This window comes from Ciona robusta, chromosome 10 (assembly GCF_009617815.1).
Source record: "Ciona robusta chromosome 10, ASM961781v2".
NCBI classification, from domain to species: Eukaryota; Metazoa; Chordata; class Ascidiacea; order Phlebobranchia; family Cionidae; genus Ciona; species Ciona robusta.
The window spans coordinates 1,178,154-1,200,511 of record NC_143244.1 but is presented as its reverse complement, the minus strand read 5'-3'; the positions used below and the strand labels follow the sequence as shown (position 1 = coordinate 1,200,511).

The following is a 22,358-nucleotide window of genomic DNA, read 5'->3' as shown; positions in this document are numbered from 1 at the left end:
AAGCAAACCACACGAAGTTATTACGAGAGTAAACTTGAATGTTATTGATAGAAGGCACCAGGACTCACAAAAATATCGGGACGGAAAATAATGAAGAAAAACCATGAACCTGGACCCGAATACAATTGCTGTTTAAATGTCACTATCATACATGATTTGTGAAAAATATCACAAGTTTCATGGCTCATGAAAAGTATAGGAAAGTCCCCAATAATTCATGACTTTTATGAAGTTGCTCATGACTTTCGGACTAGTATCATGATCATGAAAGTTTGTGAAAAATGTAAAGTTTCGTGAAAAAAAAGTTATTCATGATCAGATAAAATACAACCATGCTTAAAAAGATGGAGATTTCCCGCGTAATATACATTAGGAGATAAGAGAACTGCAGGAAAGGAAATAGAAATCATATATATTGCACAAAAAGTCACAAAGTAACAAGTAATAACAAGTTGAGACAATTAAAAAAAAACATTTGAAGTTTCAAATGTTTTTTTAGATCTGTCTTCAGGAATATGCAACGCTTACAAAACATCTATTCAAGATACGAGAAATATTACAAAAACAAATAAAATGATATCAATCGATTATCAATGAAATGTATATTAATCGCTTGATTTGTACTGATATAATTATGACAATGACTTTATTTTTAAAATCATGTAAAATTTATGAAAATTTATTAATGCCAATCTCTTCTGTGAGACACAAATTAATGTTAAACTTTTAATTAAAGTAAATTTATTAATTTGAAGTTAACTTTTTGTGGTTGATTTTGAAAGCTTTAAAATAAAATACTAAACCCATATTTTGAAGTTTAACAAAAAAAACATGGAAATTTTTGCTGATTAACTAAAATCGTTTTGTTGTTATGACATAAGAATTAATACACAAGTGAAAACGTCCTGTACAGCGTATTGTACACTTGGTGGCCAATGTAAGCGATTAGGCTGATATTTTGAAGAAATGGTGTGTCTTTGCCACGCTGTACACGACTAATAGCTCATGGAAATAACATTTTAAGCTTGGAAGGTTCGGTTTGGGGGAATACCCTAACTTGATAAGAAGCTCTCGCGACGTCATGTGAGTGCAGATACAGACTCCTGAGAAATATCCGAGAGATTTGCTCCATCGAGTGTTAAGTTCTTGTCTCGCTTGCCATGTTTTATATGATGTCTGTGTGGTCGGTCAAGTGAAAGTGGAGACAAAGCTGCGAAGAATTTGTGCGGCGACCGCCGAGTTGTTGTTGGCAATCGACAGCGCACGGTTGACGTCGTCAAATGAATAACCGAGCTCCATAAGCCGAGCTATTTCGCAATCTAAGTCAACATGCTGAGATGGGGGGTTGGAGGGCGCTTGTCTTGGGGGTTGGGGTAGAGTACGTTGTGGAATTGGAGGTGCTGTGGTGGTTTTAGGGGGCCTAGGTGGGGGTACAAGGGATAAAGGGTCGGAAACCGGCTCTGGGGTTGCTTTACCCCCTCTTGGTGGGATTTCGGGGCAAGGGTTGGGGTCTGGGGTGATTCCCCATTTATTTGTGGGTCGTGCTGGGGCTGCGTGGGCAGTGGCGAAGAGGGGTGATGGGTGGGAGGGTGAGGGGCGGGGTGGGATAATCGGGGCAGTGTCTGATGTAACAATAGGGCGTGAGGTATCGGCCAATGAGAGCGCAAGGTTGGTTGGGGGCGTGGCATCAGTCTTTGGTCTGTAATCAAATATATTGTTATACAAGAATAATAATTTATAAAATATAACTAGGTTTCATGCTCGACACTGATATTGATCGGTGTCCTTGGGCAAGAAATTTATTGGATATGATTCAAATTCAATGATCACTAATAGGTTGTCTACATTGTCAGCGTTACAGAAAAACAAACACCTTAGTTACCTGTGTGGTAACAAGCAAGCAGGTACTATCTTACCCTGCCACGCAAGAATAAAACAATTTACATTCATTCATTCATAATTATATATAAGCAGTATGGTGTCAAAAAATGGAAAATATTCTCTAACAAAGACCACACCCATACCCATATATAGTACATACAAGTGTGGGATGAGATTACAATTACCTCGGCATTATCCAGTCATAATCGCTTGGTACGCGACGTCGAGCAGTTGGTTCGCTATCTTCAGTGTTTCCAGTTCGATTACCGGCAACACTGTTCGGTAGTGGTGGTCGACTGACCACTGGGGGCACTGGAGAGAGAGGATCTTCAGCAAAGTCGTAAACATCGGTTGATAGAGGGGGTACGTGGGTTTCGGGTGCCTCATAAGACTGGGGTAAATTGATTGGGGTTAAACAATATTGTAAGGAAAAACTTGGTTAGAAACAAACATCCAGCAATAAAAAAATTACCACCAAAATAACATAAATGAAAACATATGTAATAACTCGTAAGCGGCCATGAGGTGTAAGAAACAGAACACACTTGTTATAACGTCCGACCGTGCGAGAATAAATGAGTTACATTTATTTCAATAAACTTCATTCTTAGCAACCTAAGGTCTTATTTTAAGTTGATATGAATATATATATATATGGGTGAAACCAATCAACTCACCCCCGAGGTAGATTGAGGGCTGTGGTCCCGACTCCTGTGTCCACCTGCCATCATTGGTAACCTTCGATCACGAGCTGTTGGGACCATATGTTGTGGTTACTTATTATCCAACTTACTTTGTTTAGATAGTTTAAAGTTGAAAATTATAAGTGTTATTGAATGATCACACATAAAATTATTATGTGAGGTAAATAATGTTTTACTAACAATAAAAAAATAAAATTTATTTAATATAGTAGGACATATATATGCTTTAACAGGTGGAATGTCAACATTATAAACCAGATTATCCCTTGTAGGAAAAACCACATAAATAACTTACAAGGAACTCCATCAAACACGTTACTGACGGGTCTCCTTCTATTTTGTGACGGTGAATATTCTCGTTTCTGAACCTGTGTGTAAAAGTAATGTTTACTAGGAATGTGCTGAAGTCATAATCGTAAAGGTTGGGACCGGCAAGCGCTGAGCTCTAACAAAAACAGTCTGGGCTCGGCGTATCCCTTATGTTTACTATGGGTTAGGTAATATGTCAACTGAAGGCATATCCTGTCTCTTGTCATAAACTATCTAAACCATATTAAATATTGTAGGTTGGTTACTTTTATTAAATGCATTTAAGAAGTTAAATAAAGGTGTTCTGATTCTAAAATATACTTTGAGTTAACATTTGCCAATTCTGGATAAATTCTCAAGTCCCTGTCGTGTCTGGCAATAAAACCTCACCAATACAGAATAGAATATTTTGGTTGCTAGTATTAAATGCATACAACAAGTTGAGTGTAAACAAAGTACATTACCTGTTTAGCAAACCCGTTCTTAGATTCCATTGTCAACGACTTTCCACTCATTGCAGCGTATGATTGTGCGTTCCATTCTAGACTTCTGTGATTGTTATACAACAATGATAACTATGATACTGGACAGCGATATTTCATTAATTTTGCCTTAATGTATTGGGGAGGCATTGTATAGTAGGGTGGGAAAGATGGGATACCTTACGTCCTTTAGCACATAATATCCAAATATTGTGATCGTGTTTTAAACAATTAACAACCGTCTATGGGAGTCTTGAGAATGGGGTTTTATAATTCTTTGAATGTTCTTTGTTTACTACCAAATGGGACGAGAAACAGAATGAAAAGGTGTCCCATCTTACCCCACCCTACTATATATTTGTACTATATATTAGAGGTATATGTACTATATACCCTACTATATATTAGAATGGGGTTTTATAATTCTTTGAATGTTCTTTGTTTACTACTTAATGAGACCAGAAAATAGGAAAAAAAGATTTTCCATCTTTCCCCATTAAATCACTTTCACCACAGCGTACAGGTATACCGATTGGTATGTGTGTTAAGTGACCATGTGTGGCTCGAATAAAAAAGACACACACACAATACTATATCATATCAACCAACCTTGTAGCACGGTCAGTAAGTAATGGGGATTGTGATAATGGTCGCGGGGGAATTATTGGACTCGCTCCTTTCTGTTGGAGGGAAAATAAATTAATTGAAATTAATTTACAAAACATAATATAATGAATGAATGAATGTAACTGGCTTTATTCTCGCGTGGACGGTAAACGGCAGTCGTTATAACACGGGTGTTCATACACCTCGTGCCAGCTTACGAGTTACCATGTATGTTACTTTGTGGGTAAATATTTTTTTATTTTTTTATTTTTATGAAAATAGGCGAGAAACAAAAGCTCTTAAAACCACTGTGGATAAAATGTATGGAAAAGAGCAGAAGTTAAAAATGGTGGCTGTCAGTGAGTTGACAATCATGAGTGTAATTGTATTTTAACAATGTCACCCTAGATCAGTGGCGCAGCCAGAAAAAAAATAAGGAGAGGTTTTAATCAAAAAATTTTTTTTTTAATTTTTGGTTTAAAAGGGGGGGTCGCAACCCTCTAAACCCCACTGGCTACGCCACTGCCCCAGATGTTTAAAAATTAAGTAAACGCGAGCCCGTAATATGAAGGTATACAAGAATATTATCTCACAAGGAATTTTCCAAACCATAATAATCTACTTACGATTGCCACATCATTAGGTAGGCTAAGTGCTGTAGTTGTAGGTAGGCTGGGTGAAGGTTGGGGTTGTGGGGGTTGTCTACGGGGCATGTTGGGTGAAGGGGGGTGACGGGATGCATCAGGGGTAGGGGTCTGTGGAAATGGGGTTCAGGGTGAAACAGAATTCATTTGCTTTTTTTTTTAATTAGATTTTTGCATTTCAAATGAAATGATAAAACAATGTTATAAAAACAGGTTTATACAGCATTTTTATTACAACTTCTAATGTTTAAATGTTAAATCACAAACTGTGTTTCCATTTTACTTTAAATTAAAATCAGGCAATACTAACAGCAATTAATCAACATAGAACCTTAGATATTTTTATTTGAACAACAACTACTTACTGGTAACTTATTAACAGAAACCCCAATTTCTCCGAACAAATCTTCTTCTTCTTTGTTCTCTTCCTTTTTCTCTTCTTCTTTCTCTTTTTTACTAAAGTGAAAGCAAGACGTACCATGTGACCAGACATAAATATTTGAGTAAATTACATTTAAACAACGTAGAAGGGGCTCCAGAAATAAAAGATTAGGATAATTTTACTCAGACTAAAACACATTGTACAAATCACCAATATTTGCACATACCATGTTTTATCTCCAGTTGCTTCTTCTTCTTTCTTCTCTGATTCATACGGTTCAATAATCACGGTCTCTGTGCCTTTAATTTCACAACGACACCACGGACAAGTAGGTGAAGCTGAGTTATCCATTTCCTGCAAGTGTTTGTGGTTAGTTGGTTGCTATTTAGATGATACCTCATGCCACAGTCAACCACCAAGCATAATATACTACAAGCAATTTATATTTAAATAAACATAATCCTAACCTGCCATGCTTTCAGATAATTTTATTTTAAAGCCAAGAAAGTCAAAGAAACAAGGAGCATTCCCGAAAGAACAAAACTTCAAAGAAAACCAATAACCATTTTGCTGGTTTCCATAATTCCAATTTATGCCAAAAAATAAAGTCAAAGTTACAGCAAATCTCCATATTGACTTTTACCTGCCATGATTCGAGGCACGATTTACAGATGAGGTGACCACAGGGTTCGATTCTCACATCTTTATTGTTCTCGGCACATATTTTACAAAGTTGAAAGGTGGATCCCATCTCACAGTAAAGCTCATATTGTTCCTGGCTCACCGTGATGTGCTCTTCATCATCTTCTGATTGCTCCAGGAGTCCAGAGAGGTCAGGATTCACTTGTCGACCATCAGGGAACAAATAACTAAAAATGGGGAGAAAATTAATCATGATGTTGTAAATATAGGAGCCAATTGTGAGGCTTTTGATTTTTGGTAGAACCTGGAGCGACATTGCTAAAAATACACTAATATTTGTAAAACATTGATTAATGACAGGGTTGACTTGGTGACCATTAGTTGACTTGGTGACCATTAGAAAACAACTAACTGATCCATTGTTTTTCTTAATATATTTAGTCATGTATATTAATTTTTATCAAAATCTAAGGTGATATTGGTTGTATGGAGGCATGAAGCTACACTTATAGTCATCAAACATAGCAAACCTCAATGATTAATGTGACAAATGCAAAACACTTTACTATACTCATAAGCATAGACAGCTCTACCACCAGGGTAAACTTGGGTGTTAGGCACAAGATAACACAAACGCCTTTAACAATACAACTGTGGTAAGGTCATTCTCCTATGGTGTATGTTATAATGTGGGTGGGTGTGGGTGGGTGTGTGTAAGTTTTGAGTGGGTGGTATGGTGTTGCAACATTAGCTTTTACTTAATACACAAATTACATATCTATACTTAAAGTTAAGTTACATGCACCAGCGCACCCAGGAAAAAAATGAAAAAGGTTTCAAAAAATTTCTGTTTTCAATTTAACTTTTTACATAAATTTTTTTTTTAAAGGAAGGGGGGCTGAGACCCCCAAACTATCCTGGCTCCACCACTGTGTAGTGGTCATTATGCAAGTAAGAACTGCTTATGCTTTCACAGTCACTTTTGCAGATATTTTGTTGTGTCTTAAATGACTAATGTCATTTATAACTCATTTAAACCTTGTTGGGGAATTTCTTATGTCAGTTAAACAAGCAATGTCTTACTTGGGTTCACTAATATTACAGTTTGAAAACCACACAAGTTATTCGTACAATTACACATATGGTTGATAAGGTTATGTACAAAGCAACTGCAACAAGCTATTCATTAATTTGCATTACCAAGAATATTGTGTTACATTTACATATAGTTGACACATATTAATACGTGTCAAGTAAATTGTATGAAAACTTACAACCCCTCTTTCCAGCCATCAATTAATGCTTGACACAAAGATTTGTTTTGAGGAATAGTTTGAAGTATTTGACCATCCATTGTGACATAACCAACCGCCCATTGTCCCAACCTTGTACAACTCAATCGGAAGATGTAACTGGATGGGAGATTTTATTGTTTTCTTACAAAAATACAGAAATGGATAAGAATGGATGTATGGCAGTCAAACGGTCCAAATCTTGGCTAAATCCCAGGTCCTTGACAAGGACCTTACCCATATAAAGTAAGTCTACCCAACGCTTGAAAGAGACCTAATTTGAAAAATATGAATGTATGTGGCTGAAGACGAAAATTTAATGTGTGGCTATTGTAACTTAAGGTTAATTAGTAATTTTCCAGCAATTCTATTCAGTGATTCAAAACGAAAGTAACTTGGCCTAATCTTGTAGTTACAAAATCCAGAAATTTCTTTTCTCTTTTAACTTATCCACTTATGAGTCAACTGTAGCGGTTGTTACAAAACAATTACAAATTAACCGGCAAAATAAACAGGAGCAACTACAAGGTGTAATGAAACAAGTTTTTTCACGGTTAACATTAAACAAACACAATTACCTTCCAGGTTTGTGGATGTACTTAAGCAGACGTGCTTTCACCTCATCATAAGTTAGAAACGCCATGTACCCTGGGTGTGTTACTGCAAGCATGTTCCAGTTCTTTAGTAGGTTTGACCACGGCTGCAATAGATGGGAGTTTATGCAACATATGCAATAATGTGATTACATGCCTGGGAATTTATGCCTGCCATGTAGGAATGCATATGCACACAGTGGTTTTAAAGCAAAACTGTAATTTTGGGACTATTTTGAAAAATTTAGCGTACTTGGATAAAATGTGAAAAAAGATTTACATATAAATATGAAATAATTTGATTACGTGTGACGTGTGTGATAATTTATGCATGACTGCATGTGCATACAAATCTTTTAAAGTGTAATTTAAAACTGTTTTCGGGATTTATAACATTTTTAAATTGGTCTATTAATAATAACATTGGCAACACAATTTGCAAGCAAGAATTACAAACAAACACTGCATAAATATATTGATCTATATCGCCTACACTATAATTGAGTTCACAGTGTATCTCACAATAAGTAGATTATTAACATTATGACATCACACATGATATACATAACCTCACATTATAGATATATATACAATATAATAGTGTGTTTGGTGTATGTCAACTTTTGTTCTGTTCATATACAAGTTATAACTCAAAACATGTATAATCAGAATACCAGATTACTATATATTATAAAGGAATAAAAAAGCTACATTTTGAAATATCTAAGTACAAAAAAACAGACTTTGAAACATAATATCAAAAAGTACAAGATGTTAACACACAAGATACACCTTTAAAGGTTGGGGTAAATGTATAGCCAGCACTTCCTTCTATGCTGTATGGAAGGTTTCATGTGACACACATGAGTCATATCACCTTCATTCTAATTTCGTAATCCACTAAAATGACTTAATCTACGTAGTAACACACAATGCATGAATTTCCTTTGTTTTAAAATATTAGTCAGGGTAACTAAAAACAGGAATGAAAGACCAAATAATGTGATGTGATATATTATATATATATATATATTATTGTTGTTGTAACGTGTTCAACTTTTATCTAGATTAAAATATGCAAAACTTACAGGGTAATAGTAAATAACCACTGTACAAAACAGCCAGGTCATATTAAATTCTGAACCGAATATTTGTTATATAAATTTACAGCACTAGAACAAGTGACAACCCTGGTTAGACATGAAGTTGCCACCCACGAAGATATAAATGACCAAACCAAACAAAAGTTATGCATGTTTAATGTTTATCTAACACTGTCCTAGTCACTGCTATGTATATGAGACATCCTTCAACCAACAACAATAGGCGAAGTATTATATATCATTATGCAAGCATGTATTAACCTGTGGTGTATTGATAGGAGATGAAAATAAACATGTGGTTACGCACATTTTAATTTAATGACGTACAACCATGTAATCCAAAACCTCGGCCAAATATTTTCACAAATTCTTCGAAACCAGGATAATTTCTCGATAAAACATACAAACTAGCAACGAGTGCGTAAATCTGAACATTTGCCGAACTATTACAGCATATCTGGATCAATTACCTGACTATAACAACAAATAAAACCTTAGAACAACATAGGGAGTTATATAATCAGTGGAATTAGCAATTCCAGGAAAGGTTGAATGTCTAAGGATTATAAGGTGGTATAACCATACTGAACTGAAGTGAACCAAGTTAATCAAGTCACAACCTGAGGTTAGGAGTTGACACACAATGAGTGAGTATATGTTTATGGGAAGCACATTTCTCCTAACCGGGAAACAAACCTAATATTTCAATGGAATTAAATTTTACACTTCTGAGACTTTTTAACTTGGGAGGAAACCAAAGTAACCACGTGGGTATTAGGATGTTTGAGAATTGAGAAATAAGAGTTTTATAATGGGCAGAATATCAAGACAGTCTCTTAAATATTTAAAATATATTTTTATAATAGCCATCACATAGTTGGATGATATGCCAGCTTTGGCATACAACCCAGGTCCCCTGACAAGCACTGTACAGCGTTACCCACAATATAGAAAACCTACATCCAAAGTTCAATGTGGTAATACAAAATCCCAACAAACTGGTTAGATGATATATGATCCCTATGATCCATAAGATAAATAAATAACGACTTACCTGGAAAAGCCTTGTGAACACGTCAAACTCAAAGTTGGATATGTAGTTGTTACACACAAGGTCTATAGTGGATTTCAACGCAATGCATTCAAGGCCAGATGAAATGGGGTGAACTTTGTTTAATTCTTGACGGAATATTTTCCACTGGACAATAGTTCTGGAGAAAACAAACAATTGGTGAGTAAAAATATTGCAGTATTTTTTCTGTAGGGAATTAAAAAGTTTTATATTTTAAGCAAAAAAATTGCTGTCAAATTTTATTTTTAAGTGTTGTGTTCTTCACTGCTTAGCAGATGTGTAAAAGCAATTTGAAGCAAAAAGGATCAAATTACAAATACAGGGTCCTTATCTATTGAGTGACGGGAGTAAGTGTCTGAATTAACATACACCACTGAACACTTAAGAAAGTGAAGAAGGTGAAATGATATTCCACATGTTGAGTGTGGATTGTATAAGATATAAACCAACATATGTCTGCAACTGAAACTTCCCACAGGCATTAAATCTTTTAGAACTTTAATCAAAAACTATAAGGAGTAAAACTAAATTTTGTAACTACTGATTAGAAGAGAATATATTATGTTAGTTTGAACATTCGTTTAAAATAGTGGTTCAACTCCTGTATTCAAGAGCTATAGTTGAACAATACAAAAATTTTCTAGAAGTTTTTATGTATCATAAATTGAGGTCTATTGATAGATTTGTTGAACAAAACATTACAGTTTAACATATGGCATATAATGTATAGCTTAAAAAAGATTAAATGAACAACTTTCTGTTTAACGTTTTACAATGCTGATAGAATAAATTGATTTGTGGTGATACTTTATCTTTCTTACAAGATATCTGGAACTCCCCTTTTATACATGAGAAGAATTTCTCATTACCCAAACAACAACATTAACAGTAACAGAAGGTAACTTATCCAATGACACAAGGAAGCAGCATGACCTAAATACAAAAGCGTTTAATACACAAGTTCTACTACAGTGTATTCAACAAGCACAACTAAATAGAAACAATGAATGATTCACACACACCAACACACAGGGTTTAGGGAGAAGTTCATCATGTATAATAATGAATCACTGAAACCTCAAATATTTAAGTAATTTAAACATCGCTCAACATAATTGCTGTAAGGATGCGAAAAGTAAAGCAGCAATTATTAAGTAGACTCATAATAATACAACATATAATTCCCATACAACATACCAACATTGTTAACTTAACAGGCTACATATAGTAGGCTATGATATACATAAGCCAAACAGTTTATATAAGAATCTAGGGTTTTATTGTCAATTTTGTCATATATATAATATACCCTACATTTATTTTTGATATCGATTTATTTTAATATTATAAAACAAAATTGGACACAATTGAGAAACGGTTGTTAAATAACGTTGGTGTATAAACCATGAAACATCAATCTACCATATCAAGCGAATGTTGCATAGGTTTAGAACAAGGAAGCAACCAATACCGAAACCTTGCAACGGAAGCGAAATACGATGTGAGTAGGATGACAATATACGGAAGCTTGTACATTGTAACTTCATTTCATGATATGACAACTTAAAGCAGGTTAGAACGTGACATTTTAGTGTATTTTTAATTTGATTGAGTTTTGGTGTCGCAGGTTACGTACTACATTTATATTATTTTTACATTATAGTACTTTTGTAATAAGAAAGTAGCAATACACTGAACAACACAACTAAAATCATGATATAACGCTTCACCATGCTGCATATAAGATATTTAATTAGATTAAATTTTTGTGCAGTAGGCAATGGTTTAATTAATTATTTATAACATAGGTCTGGTAGACTTACGTAATACACAAGTAGTAGTTTAGTGACAATTACCAAGATATATCAAATATCAGGCAATCCTTTATTTAAATTAAGCTTTGCATATTAATCTATTTATGATTAATGCCAGTTAAATCTATATTATGCTATGTGAGCATGTATAATATAGTGGAGTCTGTTAACCACATTTTCAAATATCAAAATGTAAATAAAGGTCACTTTGGTTATAGATTAGCATCAAAAACATTCAAATTGAAACATATGCCATAAAGATTCTGTTTTGAATATAACATTCATGAAATACCCTATATGAGTACAGTACACTGTGACCTTTCATGACCATAATGCCATGTACAGATGGACTGAAGAATAAACGACAAAATATTACTTTTTGTAAGGTCATAAGGTGGTTGTTATAAAACACTCGACAAACTTAATATCTGTGTGGTTAAGGAAGATTAAAATCTAACTTTACGTCACGCTACATTATCGCTGGCAGCGTCTCATGCTGCAATGGTAAAATAAAACAATTCGAATTATTTAAAAAGTATTTTAACTTTATTTAAATTACGGAAGACGTTTCTAGTTTTTAAAATAAAACCTTTTTTATGAAAAAAACCCTATCGTAAAAATTGGGCTGTTATCTGTTCTGTTTGTATTAAAACTGTTTCGTATTATTATTTGTGTTTTATTCACGCAAGTGTTTGAAAAGTTCCTAAAAACATACTAATAGTGAATCAAAGTAGTCCGTTAAAGCTTACTTTAATTGTGGAATCCCTCACACAAATATACAAGTTAACTTGCTTGAAGCAAGAGCTGCGGTAAGGTCATGGTTTAACTTTGAAACAATAAACTAAACTCAAGATGTAAAAGAAGATTTCAACACATGGTGGATTCTTGGAACCGTTTGTTTTATGAAACACATCGCGAGAGTGTTTCAGGAAATTAGATATTTACGAACACCACGTTTTACCGGAACACCACATCCTGCTATGGATTTAATTCTTTCCAATCTACAATTATAGGTATAACACTTGAATCTTAAACAAGGAGACATACGGACGGCAAAAAATAGTAATTATTATGTCTTTGGGTGAATATATACTGAAGCATCAAGTACAAAATATACTATTATTACATCCAACCTCTAGCTTAGGTTGATAAATTTACCATAATATATATATATATACATATATATATAATATCACAATAACCTTTTTCACCACTTTTATGCAGTTAATCATAAAGGTTCAGCCACACTGTACTAATGTTTCAGCTCTGGCTTATGTCTCAGGTTTCCTAACAAACTAGAAACTACAAGGCTTCACATCCTCACCACTAGAACGATATAACAATATATTGGTATATCCCATAAACCCCCCAACCAACCAACCTTGTTCCAAACGTTGTTTTCCAAAAATTAGCAGCTTCAGATTTAGTGATTCTATAATCCTCCCCAATAAATCGACCATCGGGAAACTCAGCTTTTAGTTCAGCTAACATGTGGCTAAATACGAGGGATAGTTTGGTAAGACTTCTTCGTTGTTGGGAATTCTCATCAAACATTCGTTCCCTGCCCTCACGGAATAACTTAATGGCCTGTAGTGGGATATGATACAGAATAGAGATGTTACATCTTTTATAAACTGAAATAGAACCTAGGTAATTTTTATCCTAATGTTTATTTTTTTATATACAATATTGTTCCTTTTTTTAAAACTTTTTTTATCTAACCACATAGAACGTTACTATATGCTTAAAATTTAAATAAACACCTTTAATTTAAAAACACATTTATAAGAATACGTGTCAAAAAATAAATTTAAAAAAAAATTGTGGTTCAATTTATGAAATTTTAACTTTATTCGATGAACTAAAATTATAGAAGTAGTTGTTGTTAAAGTCTACAAAAAATAATAAATGAGAGCTACGTTGAGTAAGGATGAATACATGTCATGCATTAAGCTTCAATGGTGTGAAACCAACCATAGTGACATGCTCAAATTAACAATGAGTGACACAGACGTTCATTGTATTGCATTTAATCACCCTTATATAGACAAGTCACACATTACCTCTTTGCATTTCTTTATCAAATTATCAAGAAAAATTCGAAAGTATTCGCATTCGTTCAACACTTGCAGTCTGTCTTCATATCTATAATACATAGATATAAATAGCTTATTTTATTGAGAGTTAGAGTAATGAGCAAAACATGGTCTACATCCAATATTCCTTGGCATGGCTCGCTGTAGGACTATACTCATATAGTTAAAACAGATTTCTTAAATTATAATGGAAAATTAATAAAGATATATATATATATATATTAAATGTTATACATATATATATATATACTTATATGTATATTATCTTGTATGTGCTTTAATTAATTCAGTAATTGTAGACAAATGTCTGGCCAGCCCAGACACGTTATTCAAATAATTATACGGTAGTTTGGCACCATTGGTTTAAATAACATTAAATTGATGGCTTAAGACTGTTTTATTTGTAATGTGTTGATGTGTTCCATTATGATCTTACTTATTAACAAACATCTACAAGATATCTCATGTTTGTTGTTTACGTAATTTATACAAAGTTAGATACCTATGAGGTAGAATGACTGCTGAAGTAAAATGAAGGCATTCGTGAATATCATAGTTGTGTATAGTAAACAACATAGAACCATTCATGTATGATTCATATCATAGTTCTAGACAAGATTGTGCAGAAAAACGAGGATTAACTAAGTTCAAAATATACACATATTGGGAAAAGTTACTCGGAGTAAAAAGAGGTCATATAGTTTTTACAGTTGCATACAAGCATGACACAATAAGTCTGATAAATAGGTGTGTGATTAAAATACTAAACACATTACTCACTATAGAAACACTACACAAAGGTATTATAGGTATTTTGTGACCCAAACAAAAGAACAATTTTTTTAATGTACCTTAGCATTATAAGTCTAAGGTGATTGTATGTATCCGGTAATATATCCAATATATAAGGCGGGCTGTTCTTTAAATTCATCTTGGATTGCTGGCAAAATTTAGCAACCTGCACAAATCATGTCCGTTTTAATATAAAAGCAAATCATATGCATCAGGTTAATTTAACTATCAACAACAAGAGTGATATTGCTACAGTGCGGTTACACTCTTATAAACATAAGTATGAGGTTTTCACAATAGGCTAGGGTGAGAGTAAGCAATAAGTGAATTGTATAAACATTTTAGCAACAAAACAGTAAATAGAATCGAAATAACAATGTGGCAATTCTGAATACACTTCTAATTAGAAGGGCATTTATTAGCATTAGTTTACTCACTTTATCCATTAGTTTTGATGATTTTTCGATATATTTTTTGTCTATGGTAACTCGCTGGTGGTGAGGTGTTACATCATTTAATGCATCGGAAAATCTGTTTTAATAACATCAATGTAAATTACTGAGAACTACTAGCACATGCATGAGGATATTGGGCAAAGGCCTGATTCCCTGGCCATCAATATCTTAAAGGTTAACTTTCTCTGTCTTGAATGGTATATTAGTTTCTTATGGAATTACATTGTCACCAAAATGTAGCCTAGGAATAAGCCATGTTGTGAGTGACTCTGAGCCCTTTAGAACAGAAAATAACTCAAACCCTATGAAGAACTCACCCTCGGAAATGGTTTAGAATACGTATAGGCCCCTGTCTTTGTGCATGCCTCTGCTGAGCTGTGTTCCCATTCATTGCCCCACTTGCCATGCTGATTATACAGATTTACACAAACACTAAATATGATCTTATGATTTTCCTATATTTGGTGGAACTATAAAATAAAAGCATTACAAAATGTAACACTGTGTGAGGCTTTTTTCTGTTTTACTCTGCATCATAAAACAACTTAACTGAAAACAAATTCTAAATTGCATTGAAATTACATAACTATACAAATGGAGGCCCATTAGGAATAATTAATTTATAAAATAAAACCACTGCTACAAAAAGTAAAAAAGCCGCCTGACGTGATGGTATTGATCTCTGAAGTGTTACACACATTTTTCAATTGTCGTAATTCATTCACATTGGAGTAAAACGTTATTGTATTCAAGTCTTAAACCATTACGTAACAACTAACGAAGCCAAACAACTGAAACTGTAACTAACATTATGGGAACTAAATGACGTTTACGTCCGTGGATTAGGAAAGTAACTGTCTTATTAAACACGGATATAACACATTGTGTCTAGACCTTTTCCGTTTCCGCAGTTAAGACAAAAGCTTTGGAGTTAACACGCGGTGAAAGTTAATTAAGAACCTCAGCTGGACATTCGTACTTTCTATTGACAGAAATCTATCTACGCAGTTTGTTTAACAGACATTTAAACGGTTTTATTATCTGCCATACCACATAAGATACGCTGACAGCTCTGACGTCCGCTAAAATTTTCTCATAGATAAAATTGGAACACGGTCTTTTCGACAAAATATCGGGATCGGGGAAATTATTTCTTCAGGCGGCGATAATATTGACATATCTTGACAATCGAGTTTCGGGCAGAAAATGAAAGTGATTATAGCGGTCTGTATTTCTCCAAACACCGATTCCAAGCAATTTTGTTTACCAAACACCTATGTTGGCAGCATTTCACTCACAAATAAATGATTCTTCGTAAAGGTTTTTCAAATTTTTATTTTCAAATTGGCACATTAAATTCTGAATCGGCTAACCAAAGAGATTGGCTTTAATCTCTTGGAATAACCAATATCACCATTTAAATACACACGTTTTGTAAACAGGATAAATAACACGCAATACATGATTAATATAGGACTTATTGGTGAGACAAATGGAACTATAATTTTAGGATCCCTACATAACATATGGAACTTATACCGAACAGGCGGGAAGAATATATAGTTTTACAAATACCCTCAACTATTTGCAACATTCTACAAAGCGACATATACAACGCATTACCACTCGAAATAGAAAACTGTGTAAAAGTGTTAAGTGGAAACTGTACATTTTAAATTTAATCAAACTAAATGGCCTATACATTTTAAATTCCATTAAACTAAATGGCAAACTTGAAGACTTTAAACTAAAGAATTATTCACATTACAATATTCCTAATAACCAAACCAAGCTTTCTTGACCTATCTAAATAGGATTAACATTGCATAGGACCATAACTTCACTTCATTGAAGGATATTTCCATTCTTTGAGAGGAACCTTAGATCTTTTTACAGCTTGTGGTGACACCCACTTCAATACATAGTGAGGACTCCCAGGTTTATCATTTGTCCCCGATTTTCGTGAACCCCCAAACCATTGTTGACCTACTACTGACCCTGTTGATTTGTCATTAATGTAAAAGTTACCGGCAGAATTACGAAGAACAGAAGAAGCTTCTTCGATCACTGATCTGTAACAAATAATATGGTTTAAATTTCATTGTGAACTTTTACAGCAATAGTTAATTTTTAAAAGCTTAGTCTTGGTTTAAAAAGAGATGTATAATCTGATCATCATTATAAAACAGCAACAAACTTACTCATCCTTTGAAAATACAGAACCAGTCAATCCATAACTTGATGTAGAATTGATAAGTTTTAATATTTCTTTATAATCAGCATCATCATATACATAACATGAAAGCACCGGTCCAAATATTTCCTGATAAAATAATTTGTACATGTTAAACATGAAACTTGTATGATTACGTAACTACAACATATACACATTAAAACACTATGAGAATGACAATCATGACTATATATCTGCAGCTATTTCTGCTAATGTAGGTTGGCATTTTTAGGAACCATATTAATTAAATGAAAGTCGATAAATACTCTTTAAAATTGTCATGTAATTGGAAGAAAGAAATATAGTCGCTACAACAGGAAAACAACAAGTCATTTCTATTAAATTAGATTGAAATTAAACTTAATGAAGACAAAGTTGTTTATATAGATTTAGTAACTCAACAGTGGTGAAGGGTTTATTCGTATACATAAACAAGCCAATGGAATTAAATCACTTTTACCTCTTGCATCATCTTATCCTTTGGATCTTTACATTCCACGATTGTTGGCTGGACAAAGTAGCCCACAGAATCATCACAGTTCCCACCAGCCAACACTTCAATGTTGGATGAGGCTTTTGCATGATCAAGGTAAGTTTTATTGCGTTCATACGATGGCTTGTCAATCACAGCAGATAGGAAGATACTGAAGTCATCTGGCTGTGGTTAGTATTAAGCTGTTACATGTTTATTAGGGCAAAGAGACTACTGTGGCCTACATACATAGGTACCAAACCTGTTTTGGTGGAACCCCATCCATACAAAGTATATAAAAGTAGAGAAGTAGTGCATATATAATACATGAGACAAAGATAAAACGTGTTCAATTAAATAAAAAACACTCATATATTTGGCCTTTATGATTTGCATTCCAATTTATTAAAAACTGTTGATCAATAAGTTAAGTATTAACACCAATTGTAAACTTACATAAAGTAATTAGAATAATGAGTAAGTTACTTTGAAACTGTGCGTGCTGTTACCCAGAGTAAGCATCACTTAACCAAAGTAGTTTCTTACGTTTCCAAGTTTAATTTCCTTGTGTTTCTCTACTAATCCTTGCTTTACTTTACCCCATAAAGACTTTGGAATATAAGCTCTTGAACAAGCAGAACATTTCTGACCACCAAATTCAAATGCTGATCTGATGGTTCCATTTACAACACTATGGAGAATGTTTGTGATTATTACTAAAGGTTTTATATTTGGCACAATTATATTATATAGAGCATAAATAGAAACCTAAGAGTTGGCCAGAAGAGCAATCATTACCATTAGTCAGCATGTTAATATATTGTTGAAAGGTGCATGCACAAAAATCTTAATCTTTTGGTCATTTATGGGAGTTAGGTTGCCAATCTATACATTAGCAGTTAGCACGTACTGTTTTAATCTCTACAAAGTAGATAAAACCAACAACTGTATGAACAACTAAGGCAACCACAAACCAATACAATCATCAGCCATACGCTCAGTTATATTATACTGAATACAAAACAATATAACATATTCAGAACAATATAGAACAGCATTACAAAAAAAATTATTTTCCATACACTAATTTTACTGAACACAGAATAATAAAAACAACATTACAACTCAAACCTGTCGACATCAGCCGAAGAATGAACGAAATGAAAGTTCTTCCCCCCACATTCACCAGCCAATCTTGGGAAGGTTTTGTATTTAGTCAGGTTTGCTCCAACTTGCTGCCATAACTTGGTGAAAGTTCTGTGGAGAAATATATCGGGAAAATTTATTATAATGTTACTATGACAAATATATAGATATGGAATACATATATAGGGATATAGCACTTGGTAATGTAAACTGTTAAGTCATAACTGAAGTATCTTTTATAACCGACGAATATCGGGGTAAACATTAAGGTGAATGAAACGAGACAGGAACCCCCTTAATAACATATTCTTAAAATATCAATTAGTTTGCAAAAGCACAAGTTGGCCTATAAATATTTTAAGGTAGTACAATTAGTTGTGACCAACAAAGTTTTGAATTTATTTGTTGCTAATATTCAAAGAGCATGCGAGTATGATATGAAGCTTACAACTAGGTATTAATAGTATGGCACACAAACACTAAAAGTAACGGAATTAGCTGCCACTAATTAGCATATTATACTAACACAACAAATGATCAAAACTAGATACTAAAAGTACAGAAACACACAACAGTAAGAAAACAATTTTCCAATAGTTGAAAGCAATACTTACGGAACACTTCCTGTGAAATTGATGCCAGCCAAATGTTCAGATGATGTTATAGTGTTGCCGAATGTTGGACCATCAGCAGGAATGAACTGTATAACACCGGGAGGCAAACCACATTCGCGCAACACTTTGTAAACAAGCCAACTTGCCAGCATGGCCGTGTCACTTGGTTTCCATAAAACAACATTTCCCTAGAAATATTAAAACTGTTTAAAAATTTGGCATACTTGATAATTGGGTGCATTGAGAAAATATAAAATCGCAGTTTAATGTTTTACCTTTAACATCATTTACCTATTTGTGATTGTAAATTACATTTTTGTTTTACAAACTTTGGTAAAATGGGTATATATAGTAGGGTGGGACTGGGAAATAATAGCACACCTTTTCATTCAATTTTCTCTTCCCGGTTGGTAGTAAACAAAGAACATTCAAATAATTATAAAACCGTATCCTCATGACTCTCATAGACCATTGATAATTGTTTAAAACACGATCAGGATATTTAGATATTGTGTGCTTAAGTTGTCCTGTCCTCCTACACCCTACTATTCTATAGTATACACCCCATGCATTCTTACTTACCATGAGTGCTGGAGTTCCTGCCAAGTTCCCACCAATGGCTGTGAAATTGAAAGGCGAAATTGCTGCAACAAATCCCTGCGTGATATTTACAGTAGTTACAATTATGATAGCAATATTTAAAAAAAAATAAAAAATGAATGAAACTTATTTACAGTTTTTAAGACAATATTGTTCTGTCTAATATTGAAGTAATGAAGTTAATTATTGAAGTAATGGCCATATCTTTCCCAGGGACACATATGCCTGCAATGGTAACAAAATCAACCCAAATCCTCAGACTATGGGCCGGAGCACTAACCACTGTTGGAATTTTTTAGCTGAAATAAATAAACTAAAAATAAACTCACCTCTAACCCTCTGTATTTAACTGAGTTAACAATATTAGGATCAGGGTTTAATGGTTGTTGGTGTTCAAGGTCGAGCGCATATTGGGCATTGAAACGAAAGAAATCTATAAGTTCTGGTCCAGCATCTATCTCTGCTTGTATTACATTCTTTGCCTGTAATGTTTAGTACAGCTGTAAGTAGTAGTCAAGGGTAGTCAGTGCGCGTAGTTAAATTACAATAACATTGTTGAGTGCACTTAATGTCAGGCTAATCACTTACGTAATCAAACGCACAGTACTTGTAATACTTTTGGTCAAAATATATTTTTAATAAATGTCACAAATATAACATCATGTTAGAGGTGTCGATTTTAAAACGATGTTGCCATAATGTGTTTTAGAACCTCAGTTTCGCATATTAATGCAATATCACCATGGTTTTTGATAAAAATTACAAAATGTGACATAGACTATCCGCACCAAGAAATGATAACATTTACCTGGCCTGCCATGGTAGTTGCAAGTATTTCAGATCTTTTTTCGTTTGCAAAAACATCCGCCGCTTTAAACAATATTTGTGCGCGATCAGCAAGAGGTTTTGAGTCCCATTCGGCACGAACTGATATAGAATTCTCGATTGCATTGTTTATCATGTCTGCTGATGCGTAACTGAACTTTGCAATACGTTGTTTGTGGTTGTAAGGCTGTGAAACAATATTATGTTAGAAATAGTTGTTGAATGAATGAATGAATTTTATTTAACCTAGCATGGCGGTGCAAGACAGTAGTTGTTCTGTTTCATACAACCTAAGCACTTACACAAATACAACTTTGTTAGCTGCCCGAGCCGTTGTTAGCTGCATACAATTCAAGTCGTCCAGTTAACTGGTTTGCATGTGTTTAGCCCACCAGCCAAAAGACCAAATGCAGCTTTAAGGTACCAGGCTCAAAGTTAAGTTCAAAGAAGCACTTTGATCCAAACACAGGCGACATTTACACCAATCTAGTGGCCACTAATCGTTATTGCTGGTTTATCAGAAACAATACATTTTTACACAGTGAGAGTTTGGTACAACTGCCAATATTTCCTTTGTAGGTTCATTGAGACACAGAAGTTACATTTAATCCTTAAAGTTAAAGCAACAATTTCTACGAACCGAAACTTGGTAGTGAACATCATTCGTCCATAACTCGTCCCCACCAATAACAATAGGAACATCCTCTATTTTGGACTCCACAATCTTCAGAGCTTCTTGAACTTCATTTCTTTCTTTGGAGCCGGGAGTAAATGAATAGATTGGTTCGTTTACAAGATTTGAACTCATGCATCTTGCGCTTGTGAATCTGGAAATTAAATTTGCTGGTTTGTTGGCAAATGCGTAATGGGTTGCCTTTTTTACTTGAAAAACGCGTAGATATATATATATAGTGGGGTGGAGAAGACGGGACACCTTTGGCACATAATATTTAAATTTATTTAATATTTTAAACAATTAACAAAAGTCTATAGGAGTCGTTATGTTACAGTTTTATAATTCTTTGAGTGTTATTAAATTACAACCAAATTGGACGTGAAAATAGAAAGAAAATGTATTTTATTTTCTCCACCCTACTATATATACATAATTCAAAATTTAATAAGGCAATGTGGGCAATATAGTACTGACACACTATACAAAGTTTTCTTTTAACTAAATGTCTATCAAATCAATTCTATCGTATAATTAGGGTAAACCCCATATACTTGTAGAATACCTTACACTAACACACTCATAATAAATAATATGCCAAAGTACCTTGAAAGCTTTAGCAACGAAGATTTTAAGCGTAACATCTTGGCAGCGCTGCAACAAATACTCCACGTCGTTTCTGCAACAGCTGTAGCTACAATGTGTACAAGAAGTGCTATACTCAATTTCTATTGGTTAGTTATGTGGGTTTGGTTAATACAGCTATGGGCGTTCCCACGGGAAAATTAAAACATTTTCTCGCTGTAAACTTTTAACGAAACTTAGAAAAAGCACAACAAAAATAAACGTAAATTATACCATAAAATATTTTTTCTTTTATAAATGAACAAAAGTGAGATTAAACTTCACTTGTTTAACATTTAAAAAA

The 22,358-nt window shown here is 33.8% G+C and overlaps 2 protein-coding genes across 2 annotated transcripts; both read right to left on the bottom strand.

Annotated features, from left to right (window-relative positions):
• Window positions 1-17: 17 nt before the first annotated feature.
• On the bottom strand, window positions 18-15,901 carry LOC149729335 (uncharacterized). Its single transcript, XM_089885944.1, has 18 exons — window positions 15,185-15,901; window positions 14,850-14,943; window positions 14,472-14,578; window positions 13,588-13,669; window positions 12,906-13,111; window positions 9,693-9,849; window positions 7,521-7,642; window positions 6,925-7,062; window positions 5,652-5,877; window positions 5,235-5,362; window positions 4,992-5,082; window positions 4,609-4,737; window positions 3,986-4,056; window positions 3,359-3,443; window positions 2,881-2,953; window positions 2,559-2,632; window positions 2,067-2,272; window positions 18-1,699 (listed from the first exon to the last, which is right to left on the bottom strand). The coding sequence occupies exons 1-18, from the start codon at window positions 15,271-15,273 to the stop codon at window positions 1,189-1,191; spliced, it is 2,589 nt and encodes an 862-aa protein (XP_089742070.1). The 5' UTR covers window positions 15,274-15,901; the 3' UTR covers window positions 18-1,188.
• Window positions 15,902-16,182: 281 nt separating this feature from the next.
• Window positions 16,183-22,197, bottom strand: LOC149729334 (delta-1-pyrroline-5-carboxylate dehydrogenase, mitochondrial-like). Its single transcript, XM_089885958.1, has 11 exons — window positions 22,037-22,197; window positions 21,398-21,584; window positions 20,741-20,944; window positions 20,262-20,414; window positions 19,915-19,989; window positions 19,333-19,520; window positions 18,704-18,829; window positions 18,119-18,263; window positions 17,561-17,758; window positions 17,069-17,190; window positions 16,183-16,939 (listed from the first exon to the last, which is right to left on the bottom strand). The coding sequence occupies exons 1-11, from the start codon at window positions 22,072-22,074 to the stop codon at window positions 16,708-16,710; spliced, it is 1,668 nt and encodes a 555-aa protein (XP_089742084.1). The 5' UTR covers window positions 22,075-22,197; the 3' UTR covers window positions 16,183-16,707.
• Between the last annotated feature and the right edge of the window lie 161 nt (window positions 22,198-22,358).